General features: G+C 44.1%; 1 protein-coding gene across 5 annotated transcripts in view; it reads right to left on the reverse strand.

Moving 5' to 3' along the window:
• LOC118388815 (acidic mammalian chitinase-like) overlaps positions 1-15317 on the reverse strand; it is a 72241-nt gene that overhangs the window by 54183 nt on the left and 2741 nt on the right. The window contains exons 9-11 of one of the 5 annotated variants that reach the window (XM_052527098.1): positions 15181-15303; positions 14718-14856; positions 14481-14555 (exon numbers count right to left, since the gene is read on the reverse strand). The exons of 3 other annotated variants lie outside the window; for them this stretch is intronic. In XM_052527098.1, coding sequence (XP_052383058.1) covers positions 14481-14555; positions 14718-14856; positions 15181-15303 — 337 coding nt within the window. Of the gene's footprint in view, positions 1-14121; positions 14556-14717; positions 14857-15180; positions 15304-15317 lie in introns of those variants that run through there. One more of the 5 variants, XM_035778298.2, reaches the window with a different exon arrangement.

The following is a 15317-nucleotide window of genomic DNA, read 5'->3' on the forward strand; positions in this document are numbered from 1 at the left end:
CATTTACTCTGGGCACCTTTTCATCCAAGCTACTCAATACTTCCCATGCAGCCATAAGAAGTTAACCAATTCAATTAAAATACTCTGTCTGCTACTAAGAATTTGTAAGGTTCTTATTAAAATGAAACAGACAGAGGCGCAGCTACAACTGTCAGGAATGTTTATTTAGAGAGCTCTCCCCATCAATTCCGGTACATTGGTCTATATACCTCACATTTCGTCATAAATGTCCCTCCTCCTCTCAGATACAATGGCAACATAGTTCACAATCTACTCCTACTCAAAAATAGTCTGCCTCCTGTTAAACAATCTACTACAAGCTCAAGGTCTCTCCCCTCCCTGGGTGGGGACAGAATTTCCTGTAAGGAACACAGTATTCCTGCCTGTCTGACGATAGCTCCATTTTGTTTCTCACTTATACCCTGCTTACATACTAAAAAGGAACGGAAACTCCTTGTTCTAATTCTTGACTAAAACTACACCCATTGGATTTAGTTTTATGATTCTAAATAAGTTTCATACAATCATACAGTGACAGGGTAGTATTCTGTTAGTTATGGTTCTTCGTTAAAGTGTCTAAGTGTTATGGGATATAATTGAGTCATTATTCATAAAATAAATCCCATAACACTTAGACACTTTCAGAACGAGGTCCTTCTTCCAATAGGGCATCACCAAGTACTGTGCTCCACACAGAATCCACAGTCACCCTGGCCCCTCACCCCTGCAGACAACACCAATCCCCACTGTGATCAATTCAGTGTCAGGATGGCTCTAGGTCACCAGCAACCAACCAATGATAGGTGTCTTTGAGTCGACTAACTCTCAGATCATCCTCCACTGACTCGGCCCTGCTTATGCCTCCAAGGTGCCCCCCTCACACAGGAATACACACTCGGAGCCTACGTAACAGAGGCTTTTCTAAAAACTCGACTTCAAATCTGGTTTGCTCACCTCTTTCTTTAAAAAAAACTGTTTGAGATGTGGTATCCACAAGTACAAAGATCTTTTATAGCCAAGATACACCCCTCTCAAACTACATGACGAACAACAGATACATAGAATGGTCACAAGGTTAAGATTTGTATGAAAGATATCTATAATACATAGCAGACAGCAACTGCTGTGTCAAGAGTTTTCATTGTATAGACCAGTGTCTGGTCATCCTACTCCAAACTGGAACCATCTCACCATGGTACGGTATAGCACAAAAACATTACCTTATGTTCTCTGGAATGCTCTTTAGGTTTTATCACCCAAAGACATCTTAAATCGCCTCTGTCAGTGTTATCTCATAGAGGTCCATTCTCAGTAGAACACACACAATAGTGAACAGAATACTCTATTCTGTCAAATAAAACAACCATTATAATGCAATACAAGCTTTATAACAGAATCTTGCAATTTCCATGACAATTTACGCTGAGTACATGATTTTATCGGTTTTGCCTCTCTGAACGCTAAATTCCCCACGCCCTCCCTTCGGCAAATCCAACCACGACACCATCTTGCTCCAACTGTCCTATAGGCAGAAGCTCAAACAGGATGTACCAGTGACTAGAATCATTCAACGCTGTTCTAAACAATCGGAATCCACGCTTCAAGATTGTTTTGATGACACGGACTGGGATATGTTCCGGGTTAGCCTCAGAGAATAACATCAACCTATACACTGACTCTGTGAGTGAATTTAAAAGGAAGTGCATTGGAGATGTTGTACCCACTTTGACGATTAGAATTTACCCTAACCAGAAACTGTGGATGATGGCGGCATTCGCACAAGTCTGAAAACACGACCCACCGCATTTGGAAAGAGGTCTGGGAATATGGCTGAATATAAACAGTGTAGATATTCCCTCCGCAAGGCAATCAACCAAGCGAAATGCTGGTACAGGGACAAAGTGGAGTTGCAATTCAACGGCTCAGACGTGAGACATATGTGGCAGGATCTACAAGAAATCACAAACCACAAAAAGAAAACCAGCCACGTCAAGGATACCAATGTCATGCTTCCAGAAAAACTGAGCACTTTCATTGCCCGCTTTGAGGATAATACAGTGTCACTGTTGCGTCCTGCTAACAAGAACTACACCCCTCCCTCTCCTTCTCCGTATCCGCTGAGAATAAAACATTTAAACGTGTTAACCCTCGCAAGGCTCGTGGCCTTGATGGCATCCCTAGCCATGTCCTCAGAGAATACGCAGACCAGCTGGCTGGTGTGTTTAAGGACATATTCAATCGCTCCCTATCCCAGTCTGCTGTCCCCACATGCTTCAAGATGGCCACCATTGTTCTTGTACCCAAGAAGGCAAAGTAATTGACCTAAATGACTACTGCACCGTAGCACTCACCTCTTTTATCATGAAGTGCTTTGAGAGACTAGTCAAGGATCATATCATCTCCACCTTGCCGGCCTGTTAGGAATTTTATGAATAATGACTAAACAATATCCCCATTTTAAATAGAACTGTTCATTATATCTGATTAACAATATGAATTCATAAGTGAGGGATTGTGGAGCATGAAACAGGGGCTAATTAAATAAATACCATTCCTGCCAGGTTGGAGAAGACTGGACTTGTGGGTTTTTAAGTAAGCAGAAAGGGTCGTTAACCTATGGTTGAACCGACTCAACTTAACTCTGGGATGTTTAGATATTCCGTTTGTGTTTTCTTAGGTTTTCCATTAGCTGGATCTGTCTGCTGAATGGTGATGGATGAAAACTTCAGAAGGTTTATCTCGAATGAACTTTTGAACTGTTGGGAGTCTTCCATGACTGCATGGCCATACACGCCTCCAACTCAATCATCAGTTTGCAGACCACACAACAGTAGTGGGCTTGATTACCAACAATGACGAGACAGCCTACAAGGAGGAGGTGAGGGTACTCAAAGTGTGGTGTCAGGAAAACAACCTCTACCTCAATGTCAACGAGCCAAAGAAGAAAATCAGCAGAGGGAGCACCCCCCTATCCACATCGAAGGGACAACAGTGGAGAAGGTGGAAAGTTTTAAGTTCCTCGGCATACACATCACAGACAGACTGAAATGGTCCACCCACACAGACATTGTGGTGAAGAAGGCGCAACTACGCCTTTGAGCAACAAACATTTCCAATACTGTGACGACCCTCCCACCCTGTCTGCCGTATTCTCTCTTTGTTGTTTCCTTATTAGGATGCCGGTGGGTGGAGTTGGGAGGGTCGTCAGCTACATGGGAAACACCTGGGCCCGGTGTCTCCCAGGATAAATACACCACTTCCCCATTCATGGAGGAGACTCTCTCCATGCAGACACCTTTATGGATTTTGTTGTGTTTCTTGGTGGTTTTTGAGTTGTTTGCTTTAGCATCTTTTCAACACCCTGCATTATCACATTCATGCATGCGAAATACTCACTTACACTACTGATTACACACGCCATTGTATATTTTCCTTAGTTGCTTTAGTTAATAAATATATCTTTTGTTACGCCTTATCTCCACGTTGTCTCCCTTTTGTTACGGGCTTTGAGCCGGTTCGTGACAAGTGGGGGCTCATCCGGGATCTTTGAACTATTGGTTTGGGAGACCGTCAGTATTGGTTGCCTTTGTTGTTTGGGTTGTGCTGCGTTGGAGAGAGTATAATGGTTAGTTTCCAGGCCCTGCCTAGCCTGGAAACTATTGTTATACTTTCTGTTGGGACGTTAGTCTGAGGTGAGTAATCGGCTGTGTACCTCGGTGGGAGATTTGGGTAGGGTAGTGGAACTTGCTACCCGGAGCTATAGCCTTTTTCCCCTGATAGGCTTAGCGACATGTTTCATTTTTTGGAATATGTTGGGCATGGTTAATGTTTGTTATTTTTGTGTGGTGTCTGTGGACTGAGCAGTTGTCTCGGGGGCACATCCGTGGCTTGGTGGAATTTGCCAGCATGCTGGGGAGTTCTATTTCCTTGCCAGCGGGCTACCTTGCTTAAATTCCCACCGCAAATCCGCACAAAGACTAGGGTTGAGTTATTGTAGGTTTTGGGGAAGCTCTGTATCTCATCTCTCTTCTGTGGTGCTCAGGGTGATTGTCAATTCTCGGGTTGTGGTTTGGTGTGCTCAGCAGAGGGGAAGAGTGAGAATTTTTTTTTTGTGACTATGGCGTCTTATGTAGATGAGTTCATTCGCTTTCCATCAGAGGAATTGTTAGATTTACGTACTAAAGAACAGCTGTTGAAGATCACTGAACACTACAAGGTTGAAATTGGTGATAAACGTTTAAAGAATTCTATTAGGTTGATATTGAAGACCAATTTGATGGAGTGGTATTCTTGAAGTTACCACTGGGGCAGCCTCTGCTGAGGACTTGTCGTCTCCCCATAACGTTACAATGGCCATTCTATCGGTTAGTCCTAGTAGCCTTTTCCAACAGCAGAAAGAACTGCTTCTGTTAAAGCTAGAGCATGATCGGCAGCATGCACGTGAGAAAAGAGAGCATGATCGGCAGCATGATCGTGTAAAGTTTGAAAAGGAATTGGCATTTAAACAAGATATGGAGCGTGCTAAAATCAAGTTGCAACAAGAACGTATAGAGTTGGTTAGGGAAGGAAAGATCTCAGGGGAGAGTTTGTTCTGGGAAGGTGACCCAGATCTACCTAGGGGTAGTTCCTATTTTGGTCGTGCCCCAGAGACATTTGATATTGTTGGAAACTTACGGTTATTGCCTCAGTTTAATGAAAAGGACCCAGAGACTTTCTTTTCGTTGTTTGAGCGTGTTGCTGACGCTAGGAGTTGGCCTGATTCTGACCGCACTTTAATGTTACAGTGTGTGCTGACCGGTAAAGCGCAGGAAGCATATTCAGCTCTTAGTGTAGCCGACAGTGCCAGTTATGATAAAGTTAAAACAGCTGTGTTACAGATTTATGAATTGGTCCCTGAGGCTTACCGCCAATGATTTAGAACTTTAAAAAGGGATGATAAGCAGACTCATGTTGAGTTTGCGCGACAATTGTCTTTACAGTTTCATCGCTGGTGTTCCGCCTCTGCAGTTGTGACTTTCCAAGGGCTGTGTGATCTGATTATGTTAGAGCAATTTAAGGACACAATTCCTGATTGTATTGCCACGTATATTAACGAACAGAAAGTAAAGAATGTCGCTGAAGCTGCGGTTTTTGCGGACGAGTATGTGTTGACTCACAAATGTGTCTTTGCAGAGCCCCGTATTCAGGAAGAGTGGGGGCGTTCGGATAGATTTGGGCTTCGCTCACCGAGATACTTTGGTTCACGGGGAGAGTTCTATTCAACTAGGGTTGAGCCTGACTCCCATGGTAAAGCTGACTTTGGGCAGGAGTGTCACTACTGTCAAGGTTCAGGTCATTGGAAAAACGAATGTCCACTTCTCAGGTCAAATGGTGCTTACGCTAAATCTAAGCCTACCGCATTAGCTGCACCTGTTCCACATCAGTTCACACATGACTCATTTCCTCAGGCCCAGGAGAATGTGAAAGTCCATATTGATCCAGACTATTTACCTTTCATTACGGAATGTTTTGTGTCTATGTTAGGAAGTAAAGACCTAGTGCCAGTGAAGATCCTGAGAGACACAGGTGCCTCTGAATCATTTGTGTTGGAGTCTGTTACCCTTTTCTGCTGAGACTGATTCGGGGAATAGTGTTCTAATTAGGGGAAGAGGTTTGAACACACTGTCAGTTCCATTGCATAAACTGATGTTGGATTGTGGGCTGGTGAAGGGTGAAGTTGTTGTGGGGGTGCGTCCTTCGTTGCCTATTGAGGGTATCGACGTTATCCTTGGGAATAACTTGGCTGGTGAGCGTGTATGGCCTGTCGTGTTTCCATCTCTAGTGGTTTCGACCAAGCCGTCATTTGTTGGTATTCCTGATGAGTGTACAGAGTTTCCCAGAGGTGTTCTCTGCGTGTGCAGTGACACGTTCTATGGGCCGTGGTGAACTGGTCACTGCGCCGACTAATGATAATAATACAAACATGCATGTCACTGTTTTCCCTGTTCCGTTATCTGTAACCCGCTCAGATCTAATCAATGCGCAACGGGATGACTCCACGTTAGAAGAGTTGCGTGACCAAATTGTGCCTGTAGAACAGTTGGGAGATGTCGCCCATGGCTATTTTCTCCAAGAGGATGTCCTGATGAGAAAGTGGGTGTCTCATGATAGTTGTTTTTTGGGGGAGGCAATTAGTCAGGTTGTTGTACCAGTTAAGCTTCGTGAGTTGGTGTTGGACTTCTCACAGTGACGTTGCTGGACATATGGGGGTGAGGAAAACTTAGATTAAAGAGGGATGTTTCTGATTTTATCAAAACTTGTCACCTGTCAATTAACTGGTAAGCCTAATCAAGCTATTAAGCCGGTACCCTTGTTTCCTATTCCTGTACTCAGCCAACCTTTTGAGTATCTGATTATTGACTGTGTGGGTCCTCTGCCTCGTTCTAAAAAGGGTAGCAAGTTACCTGTTCACTGTGATGTGTCAGATCACTAGGTTTCCTGCTGCCTATCCTCTCCGATCTGTCACGACTAAGTCTGTGTTAAAAGCTTTGACTCAGTTTCTCTCATTGTTTGGAATCCCAAAGGTCATTCAGAGTGATCAAGGATCTAATTTCACCTCTAATCTGTTTAGTCAGGTTCGGCAACAGCTCCATATTAAACACAATTTGTCTAGCGCCTATCACGTGCAAAGTCAAGGAGCACTGGAACGTTTCCATCAAACACTTAAGTCTTTGTTGAGAGCTTATTGTACTGAGATGGATAAGGATTGGGAGGCGGGGTTGCCTTGGTTACTGTTAGCCGCTAGGGAGGTTTCACAGGAGAGCACGGGTTTCAGTCCAAATGACCTTGTGTTTGGACATAGGGTGCGTGGACTTTTATCTGTTCTCCAGGATGACGGAAGTGTCCCGAGCCTCCTCAGTCCCTGTTATCGTATGTGTGTGATTTCCGGTGACGCCGGTGAAATGGCTAAGGAAAAGTTGTCGTCTTCACAGGAGAGGATGATGGGCATATTTGATCGCCGAACTGAGCCTCGTCACTTTAGTCCGGGTGACCAGGTTCTTGCTCTGCTGCCAATTGTTGGTACTCCTTTTCAAGCCAAGTTTCAAGGTCCAGATACAGTGGTGCGCCAGTATACTGAGCAAAATTATCTAGTTGCCACTCCAGAACAGAGGAAAGCACATCAGCTGTGCCATGTAAATCTGTTAATTAATTAACCTCTTAAGGCTACCCCTGATTACTGCCCCTTCTGGAGGAATTGGGTACCCATATAAAACATGATACATTTTTGTCAAAAGTTGCTAATATATGCATATAAAAAATATTATCGAATAGAAAACACTCTCAAGCTTCTAAAACCGTTTAAATTTGGTCTCTATGTAAAGCAGAAGTGTCAGGGCATGCATTCTCCCAAAGTCTCTCTTGTAATGGAAAAAGTTGGCACCACTTTGACGTCATCGTATACGCACTTACCAAGCAGTTACAACCCTGGGAAGAGTCTGTATGTGTTCAGTGCGAAGCCTGCTTCCAATGAGGTGTGTAACTGTGAGAATGTCGCGCTCACGAGACTTTGAGCGTGCCGAAAGTGCACCTCTATGTGCGCTCTGCACCTTTTCTCTCTTTCCCTCAGGATCGATTAAAAGACGTGTGTCTGTTCGCCCTCACGATTGCTGTAGACCTTTATAACATGTTAAAGCTTAATTATGAACATAGTTTGACAAGTTTACTCGACATATAATATATAATTTCGACGTTTTGGTGCGCATCCACTTGAATTTTGCCTACATTTTGACCGAAATGAGGCTATTTTGAGAACCGAAAGACGCAGACTTGAAAACTGAACGCTAATTTGGTGAGTATAATCCCTTCCAGGTCTTCTGATGGATGAACAGCAAAGGTAAGGGAATATTTATGTGTTAATTTTGGGTTTCTGTCGACTCCAAGATAGAGGAGTCCTTCTGTAGCACAGTTGGTAGAGCATGGCGCTTGTAACGCCAGGGTAGTGGGTTCGATTCCCGGGACCACCCATACGTAGAATGTATGCACACATGACTGTAAGTCGCTTTGGATAAAAGCGTCTGCTAAATGGCATATATTATTATTATTATTATAGAGGAGTCATTATGCTAATGACTCCCTATTATAGCCTAGTGAACGCAAAATGTAACGTTAAAAATAAATGTAACACAGCGTTTGCATTTAGAAGAAGTGTATCTTGCTATACATATGTAAAACATGCATATTTAGTCAAAGTTTATGATGTGTATTCCTTGTTAGCTGACGTTATCTGCCGGAGCTATTTCATTTCTCCTGACATTGCAGTAGCATTTTTTGAATGATGCGTAATTGTAAACAGAGATTTATGGATATATATAGCATATTATTGGAAAAAAAATGAATGTACTGTGTAACATGTTATATTATATTACTTATCTGATGAAGATTTCAAAAGGTTAGTGAAATTATTTTTCTTTTAATCCTGCGTTTGTTGATTGCATATTTTTTCCTACTTGGCTATGCTAATGAGGTATGTCTGCAGTGGTGGTTGGACATAAATATGTGCTATGTTTTCGCCGTAAAACATTTTAGAAATCTGACTTGCTGGGTAGATAAACAACTTGTTTATCTTTCATTTGAGCTATTTTTCTTGTTAATGTGTGGAGGTTAAATATTTGTAGGAATATTTTTTCACATTGTGCGTTATGCTAATGAGCTTGAGCCCTAGTCACAAACCCGCATACGGTTTTGGTGGACTAAAAGGTTAAAACCCTATTATGCACGTTCCTCTGAGACTGAACAGTGGAAGTCCACAGAGGACGGTAACCTGTTCTTTTGGCTGATACCGTTGTTTCCTTGGGTTCTTGTCGTGCTAGATCTGTGCATGAGGAGGATGTTCCTGGTCCTGACGATTGTATATTGCAGGGTAGATTGAAAAATTCAGAAACACTGGATATTTTAGACAGTCTTCTCACTCACCTACCTGTTGATGGGCGGAAAGAGATGGTTGGTCTGATTCAGACATTTCCTGGTTTGTTTTCTGATACACCTACACGTACAACCTTAATAGAACATGATATTGACATTGGAGATGCTGACCCCATTCGTCAGCGGTTCTATAGAGTTTATTCAGAGAAACTACGTTGTCTGGATACTGAGGTCAAGTACATGCTGGAGAGTAAGATAGCAGAGCCTTCTTTCTCCAGTTGGGCTTCTCCCTGTATCTTGGTCAGTAAACCGGATGGAATAAACAGATTTTGTACGGACTACCGTAAGGTAAACAGTGTCACAAAGCCAGATTATTTTCCTCTTCCTCGGATGGAGGACTGTGTTCAAGTCGGTGCAGCTAAGTTTGAGCAAATTTGACCTGTTAAAAGGCTATTGGCAGGTGGATGCTAGTCATGTGGGGGCAGGTGCAGTTTTGCTGCAAGCAGATGTGTCTGGGGTTGAGAGGCCTGTTAGTTTCTTTCCTAAAAAGTTTAATGATTATCAGTTGATCTATTCGGTTATTGAAAAGGAAGCGCTAGCACTCATTTGGGCCCTACAACACTTCGAAGTGTATGTCGGGTCGGGGGGTAGTATCTATTGTGGTCTACACCGACCATAACCCCCTCACTTTTCTGAGGTCCATGATGTGTCCAAACCAGAGGATAATGCGCTGGTGTTTATTTTTACAATCATTCCATCTTGATGTGCGGCACATCCGGGGGACTGAGAACGTGATTGCTGATGCGCTCTCGTGCGCCCTGTTCCTAAATGTTTATGTGACTGACCATTGTTCGTATTGTCATGTTCTCTCTGTCCTGTCAGCTCCCTCCTGTTTTTTTTCTTTCCTCTTAAATGTTGCTTCCTGTGCGAAGGTTGCTGAGGTCTAGGGAGGAGGTTGGCTGGGGCAAATTGTAAGTGAACACGTAACCCCTCATCAATTTGGGACGCAGAAGCTGTGTGAAGTTGGGACGCAGAGGGCTGTGTCGTTGTTCTGGGGCCCTTGTTGGTCCCCGGTTTTATGGGCGGGAATGTGACGACCCTCCCACTCTGTCTATAGTATTCTTTCTGTTTCCTTATTAGGATGCCGGTAGGTGGAGTTGGGAGGGTCGTCAGCTACATGGGAAACACCTGGGCCCGGTGTCTCCCAGGATAAATACACCACTTCCCCATTCATGGAGGAGACTCTGCAGACACCTTTATGGATTTTGTTGTTTCTTAATGGTTTTTGAGTTGTTTGCTTTAGCATCTTTTCAACACCCTGCATTATCACATTCATGCATGCAAAATACTCACTTACACTACTGATTACACACACCATTGTATATTTTCCTTAGTTGCTTTAGTTAATAAATATGGTTCTGCTCACACTGCCTTACCCGGTGTTCTGACCTCTTTCTCCCCTCTCTCTCCAGATGAAATCTCGCGTCTTGTGACGGCCGGCCGCCCAACAACCTGCCCGCTCGACCCTATCCCCTCCTCTCTTCTCCAGACCATTTCCGGAGACCTTCTCCCTTACCTCACCTCGCTCATCAACTCATCCCTGACCGTTGGCTACGTCCCTTCCGTCTTCAAGAGAGCGAGAGTTGCACCCCTTCTGAAAAAACCTACACTCGATCCCTCCGATGTCAACAACTATAGACCAGTATCCCTTCTTTCTTTTCTCTCCAAAACTCTTGAACGTGCCGTCCTTGGCCAGCTCTCCCGCTATCTCTCTCAGAATGACCTTCTTGATCCAAATCAGTCAGGTTTCAAGACTAGTCATTCAACTGAGACTGCTCTTCTCTGTATCACGGAGGCGCTCCGCACTGCTAAAGCTAACTCTCTCTCCTCTGCTCTCATCCTTCTAGACCTATCGGCTGCCTTCGATACTGTGAACCATCAGATCCTCCTCTCCACCCTCTCCGAGTTGGGCATCTCCGGCGCAGCCCACGCTGGATTGCGTCCTACCTGACAGGTCGCTCCTACCAGGTGGCGTGGCGAGAATCTGTCTCCTCACCACACGCTCTCACCACTGGTGTCCCCCAGGGCTCTGTTCTAGGCCCTTCCTATTCTCGCTATACACCAAGTCACTTGGCTCTGTCATAACCTCACATGGTCTCTCCTATCATTGCTATGCAGACGACACACAATTAATCTTCTCCTTTCCCCTTCTGATGACCAGGTGGCGAATCGCATCTCTGCATGTCTGGCAGACATATCAGTGTGGATGACGGATCACCACCCCAAGCTGAACCTCGGCAAGACGGAGCTGCTCTTCCTCCCGGGAAGGACTGCCCGTTCCATGATCTCGCCATCACGGTTGACAACTCCATTGTGTCCTCCTCCCAGAGCGCTAAGAACCTTGGCGTGATCCTGGACAACACCCTGTCGTTCTCAACTAACATCAAGGCGGTGGCCCGTTCCTGTAGGTTCATGCTCTACAACATCCGCAGAGTACGACCCTGCCTCACACAGGAAGCGGCGCAGGTCCTAATCCAGGCACTTGTCATCTCCCGTCTGGATTACTGCAACTCGCTGTTGGCTGGGCTCCCTGCCTGTGCCATTAAACCCCTACAACTCATCCAGAACGCCGCAGCCCGTCTGGTGTTCAACCTTCCCAAGTTCTCTCACGTCACCCCGCTCCTCCGCTCTCTCCACTGGCTTCCAGTTGAAGCTCGCATCCGCTACAAGACCATGGTGCTTGCCTACGGAGCTGTGAGGGGAACGGCACCTCAGTACCTCCAGGCTCTGATTAGGCCCTACACCCAAACAAGGGCACTGCGTTCATCCACCTCTGGCCTACTCGCCTCCCTACCACTGAGGAAGTACAGTTCCCGCTCAGCCCAGTCAAAACTGTTCGCTGCTCTGGCTCCCCAATGGTGGAACACACTCCCTCACGACGCCAGGACAGTGGAGTCAATCACCACCTTCCGGAGACACCTGAAACCCCACCTCTTTAAGGAATACCTAGGATAGGATAAAGTAATCCTTCTCACCCCCCTTAAAAGATTTAGATGCACTATTGTAAAGTGGCTGTTCCACTGGATGTCATAAGGTGAATGCACCAATTTGTAAGTCGCTCTGGATAAGAGCGTCTGCTAAATGACTTAAATGTAAATGTAAATGTAATATATCTTTTGTTACGCCTTATCTCCACGTTGTCTCCCTTTTGTTGCGGGCTTTGAGCCGGTTCGTGACAATACCTTGTAGAATCCATGCCCAGAGAATGTTCTGAAGGCAAAGGGGGGTCAGACCCAGTCCTAGATGGGTGTACCTAATAAACTGGGTGTATTTGTTTGGATAGTGAAGCTAATGTTTAATTTTGTTCTAAACACCAGCATTTTGGATTTGAGATCAAATGTTTTATGAGGCAAACAGTGCAAAATGTAACCTTTTTATTTGGGGGTATTTTCATACATATCTTTTTTAGAAATGAAAGACCTTTGTTTCAAGTCCCCCAATTTCAATATGTCATAAGTGTTTAGACAAATTAACTTGTATTGAATTTAGTGAAAAGTTTTGTAGTCATTGCATGCTAGAAATATGGGACCAAATGCATCAAGTTTGTGACTCTCAAAAGGTAAAATAAGAGGTGCTTGTATCTGTCCTGTTTCACTGCATGTACAACCTGTACGAGGGTGAAATGGAAATGTGTTTCTTGCATATCCCAACTACCCCTGAGAGTGGGGTCGTTGCCAAGGATAAGCCATTGTTGATGGGTATCCTGGAACAATTAGGATTAAGTGCCTTGCTCAAGGGCAGATCGACTAAATTTCCACATTGTCAGCTCATAGATTTGAACTAGCAACTTTTCGGTTACTGGCCCAACACTCTAACCACTCTAAATGCTAGGCTACTTGCCAACCTCTAAAACCTTGCTTGATGCATTTGCAGTTTGTTTTGGTTGTGTTTCGGGAATGTTGTGCCCAATATAAATGAATGGTAAATAATGTATTGTGTCATTTTGGAGTCACTTCTATTCTAAATAAATTAACACTTCTACATTAATGTGGATGCTGCCATGATTACGGATAATCATGAATGAATTGTACATAATGATGAGTGAAGTTACAGATGCATAAAGGTCATGCCCCCAAAACGTGTTAACCTCTCACTCTTACCAATGTCAGGGGAGGGGGGTCAAATTTTGATGGGGTAATAAATATGTATGCCTCTAACTCCCTCACTCATCATTATTCATGATTTCCGTAAATATCATAGCATCCATATTAATATAAAAGTGTTCAGAAGCATACAATGTCATTTAAATTAAAAGTGGCTCCAAAATGACAGATTATTTAAATATGAATTTCTATTGGGCACAACATTATCCGAAGCTCAACCAAAACAAACTTCAAATGCAGCCTACAAGTTTGTAGAGTCACTAACTTGAAGTAGTCATTGCATGCTTGGAATTTGTGACCAAATACTAAACTTTTGACTACTTTAATACACACGGGAATTTGTCCAAATACTAGACACATTCAAATGGGTAGACTAGCTACATACAGTGCTTTCATTTCTAAACGGTAAAACAGATATGTATGAAAATACCCTCAAATAATAAGTGACATTGTGTGCTGTCGCCTCATTTAAAACATTTGATCTCAAATTGAGTACAGAGCCAAATTAAAAGTTGTAGCTTCAATGTACAAATAAAAATGCAGGAGAGTGTATGTGTGTATTTTATACCAAGGTGAGAACATTAGAATTTACAATTATGAATGCTTAGTTTCACTTTGAACTTTGGTCTTGTCTGTTTTACAATTTTGAAAATCACAGATTTCCCATTAAGTTGAAGTACTTTTCTATTTACTGTTGTCTATATGTTTATGTCAGTGCCTTAACTTTAAATGTCATGGTAATGATGAGTCAGCCTAAGCTCTGTCTGATTTTATACCGTGTCTGTAAGCCTGGTAAAGTTTGACTGCAACAAAGGACTTTTACTGTGATTCTATGTGGTGGAATGAATTGTATGAAACTAAACTGACAAGGGAATAAGTGAGGGAATCAGTTGAGAAGGCAAGGAGCAGCATTGCTTATCTTGTTCAGATAATGACTAGCTATGTGGGATCCAAGGTGATTTGTAGATTACTGATTTTTTTGCAGTCAAAGTACAATGAAGTTTAATAACTAAAACCCACACAGTGTGGATGAAGTAAAGTGACAGAGACAGCAGGATGAATTTATATGGTGGATGTTTATTGGAGTGGATGTTAAATGTTAAGTGGAGCTGATGTTGGAATGGGCCATGACAACAGTGGACCTAACAACCACAAAACCTTTAGACCCAGCTCCTTCATGACATACGAGAGGGGGAAGGAAACATTAATAGGGGGGAACCGTGGTTTTTTAGGCCCAGTTGCAGCACTTGCAGCTGATGTCGAACACCAGACCGGCAGCACAGTGCTGGTCGTAGGTCTTGCCCTGGCTACAATTGTAGAAGCTGTTCTTATTGGTGGGGTCAGGGTACATGCCGTCAGCCTTGCCGGCGCAGAAGCCAGATCCCCCACTGCTACTGCCACTGCTGCCCCCTTGACCTCCGGGCTGTGGGGGGTTGAGTGGTTGTTGGGTAGGTATCACTGGGGCAATGGGGCCCGTACGGGCGGCACAACCTGGGAGACATGGAGGAAATAGGAGTTGGGGGAATGTAGAAGAGAAAGGGGGTTGAAATCTTTTCAACTACTATTTGAACCCAGGTCTGGTTGAGATAGTGAGAGAGGGTTGTTGTTGAACGTTTGTGTGTACAAGCAGGCTTGTGTTTGTGTCTGTCTCACCAGCTCCGGTTCCCAGTCCAGACTTGAGGGTGTTGATCAGTGGGTATCTGCCCTGTCCACAGAAGGTTCCAGAGAAGTCATCCAGATCCAGAGTCCACACCATGGCTCCTCCGAAGCCAGTGTTCTTCAGCCACTCGATCTGTAGGGGAGAAACAGAAGGGAGAGGAGGGTTTACTTAACGGGATGAAATTGGATAAATATGTATAGGTGATAGGGCAAATGATGAAGTTCTATGTTGCTCAGTTGGTAGGGAATGGATCTTGCAATGCCAGGATAGTGGATTCGATTCTCGCTGGGGTCACCCATAACAAAATGTATGCACTCACTACTGTAAATCACGAAGAAAAAAGCTACTCTTTAATTCCATATATTATAAGGATTATTGTAACAGAGTAGGATGCTACGCCATTACTCCCTAGTTATATATTTCCTCCAACAGACAAACACCCCCACAAACACAGACCTTGTCCTGGAAACTCTTGACGTTGTCATATCCAACCCAGATGTTCTGCTGGGTGTAGGCGTAGGGCACCATCTGGGCAGAGTCCCAGGCCTGGGTAGCTCCCTGTTTCAGTAAGGTGCAGATCTAATGACACACAC

The sequence above is a fragment of the Oncorhynchus keta genome, chromosome 10 (genome assembly GCF_023373465.1).
Source record: "Oncorhynchus keta strain PuntledgeMale-10-30-2019 chromosome 10, Oket_V2, whole genome shotgun sequence".
NCBI lineage: Eukaryota > Metazoa > Chordata > Actinopteri > Salmoniformes > Salmonidae > Oncorhynchus > Oncorhynchus keta.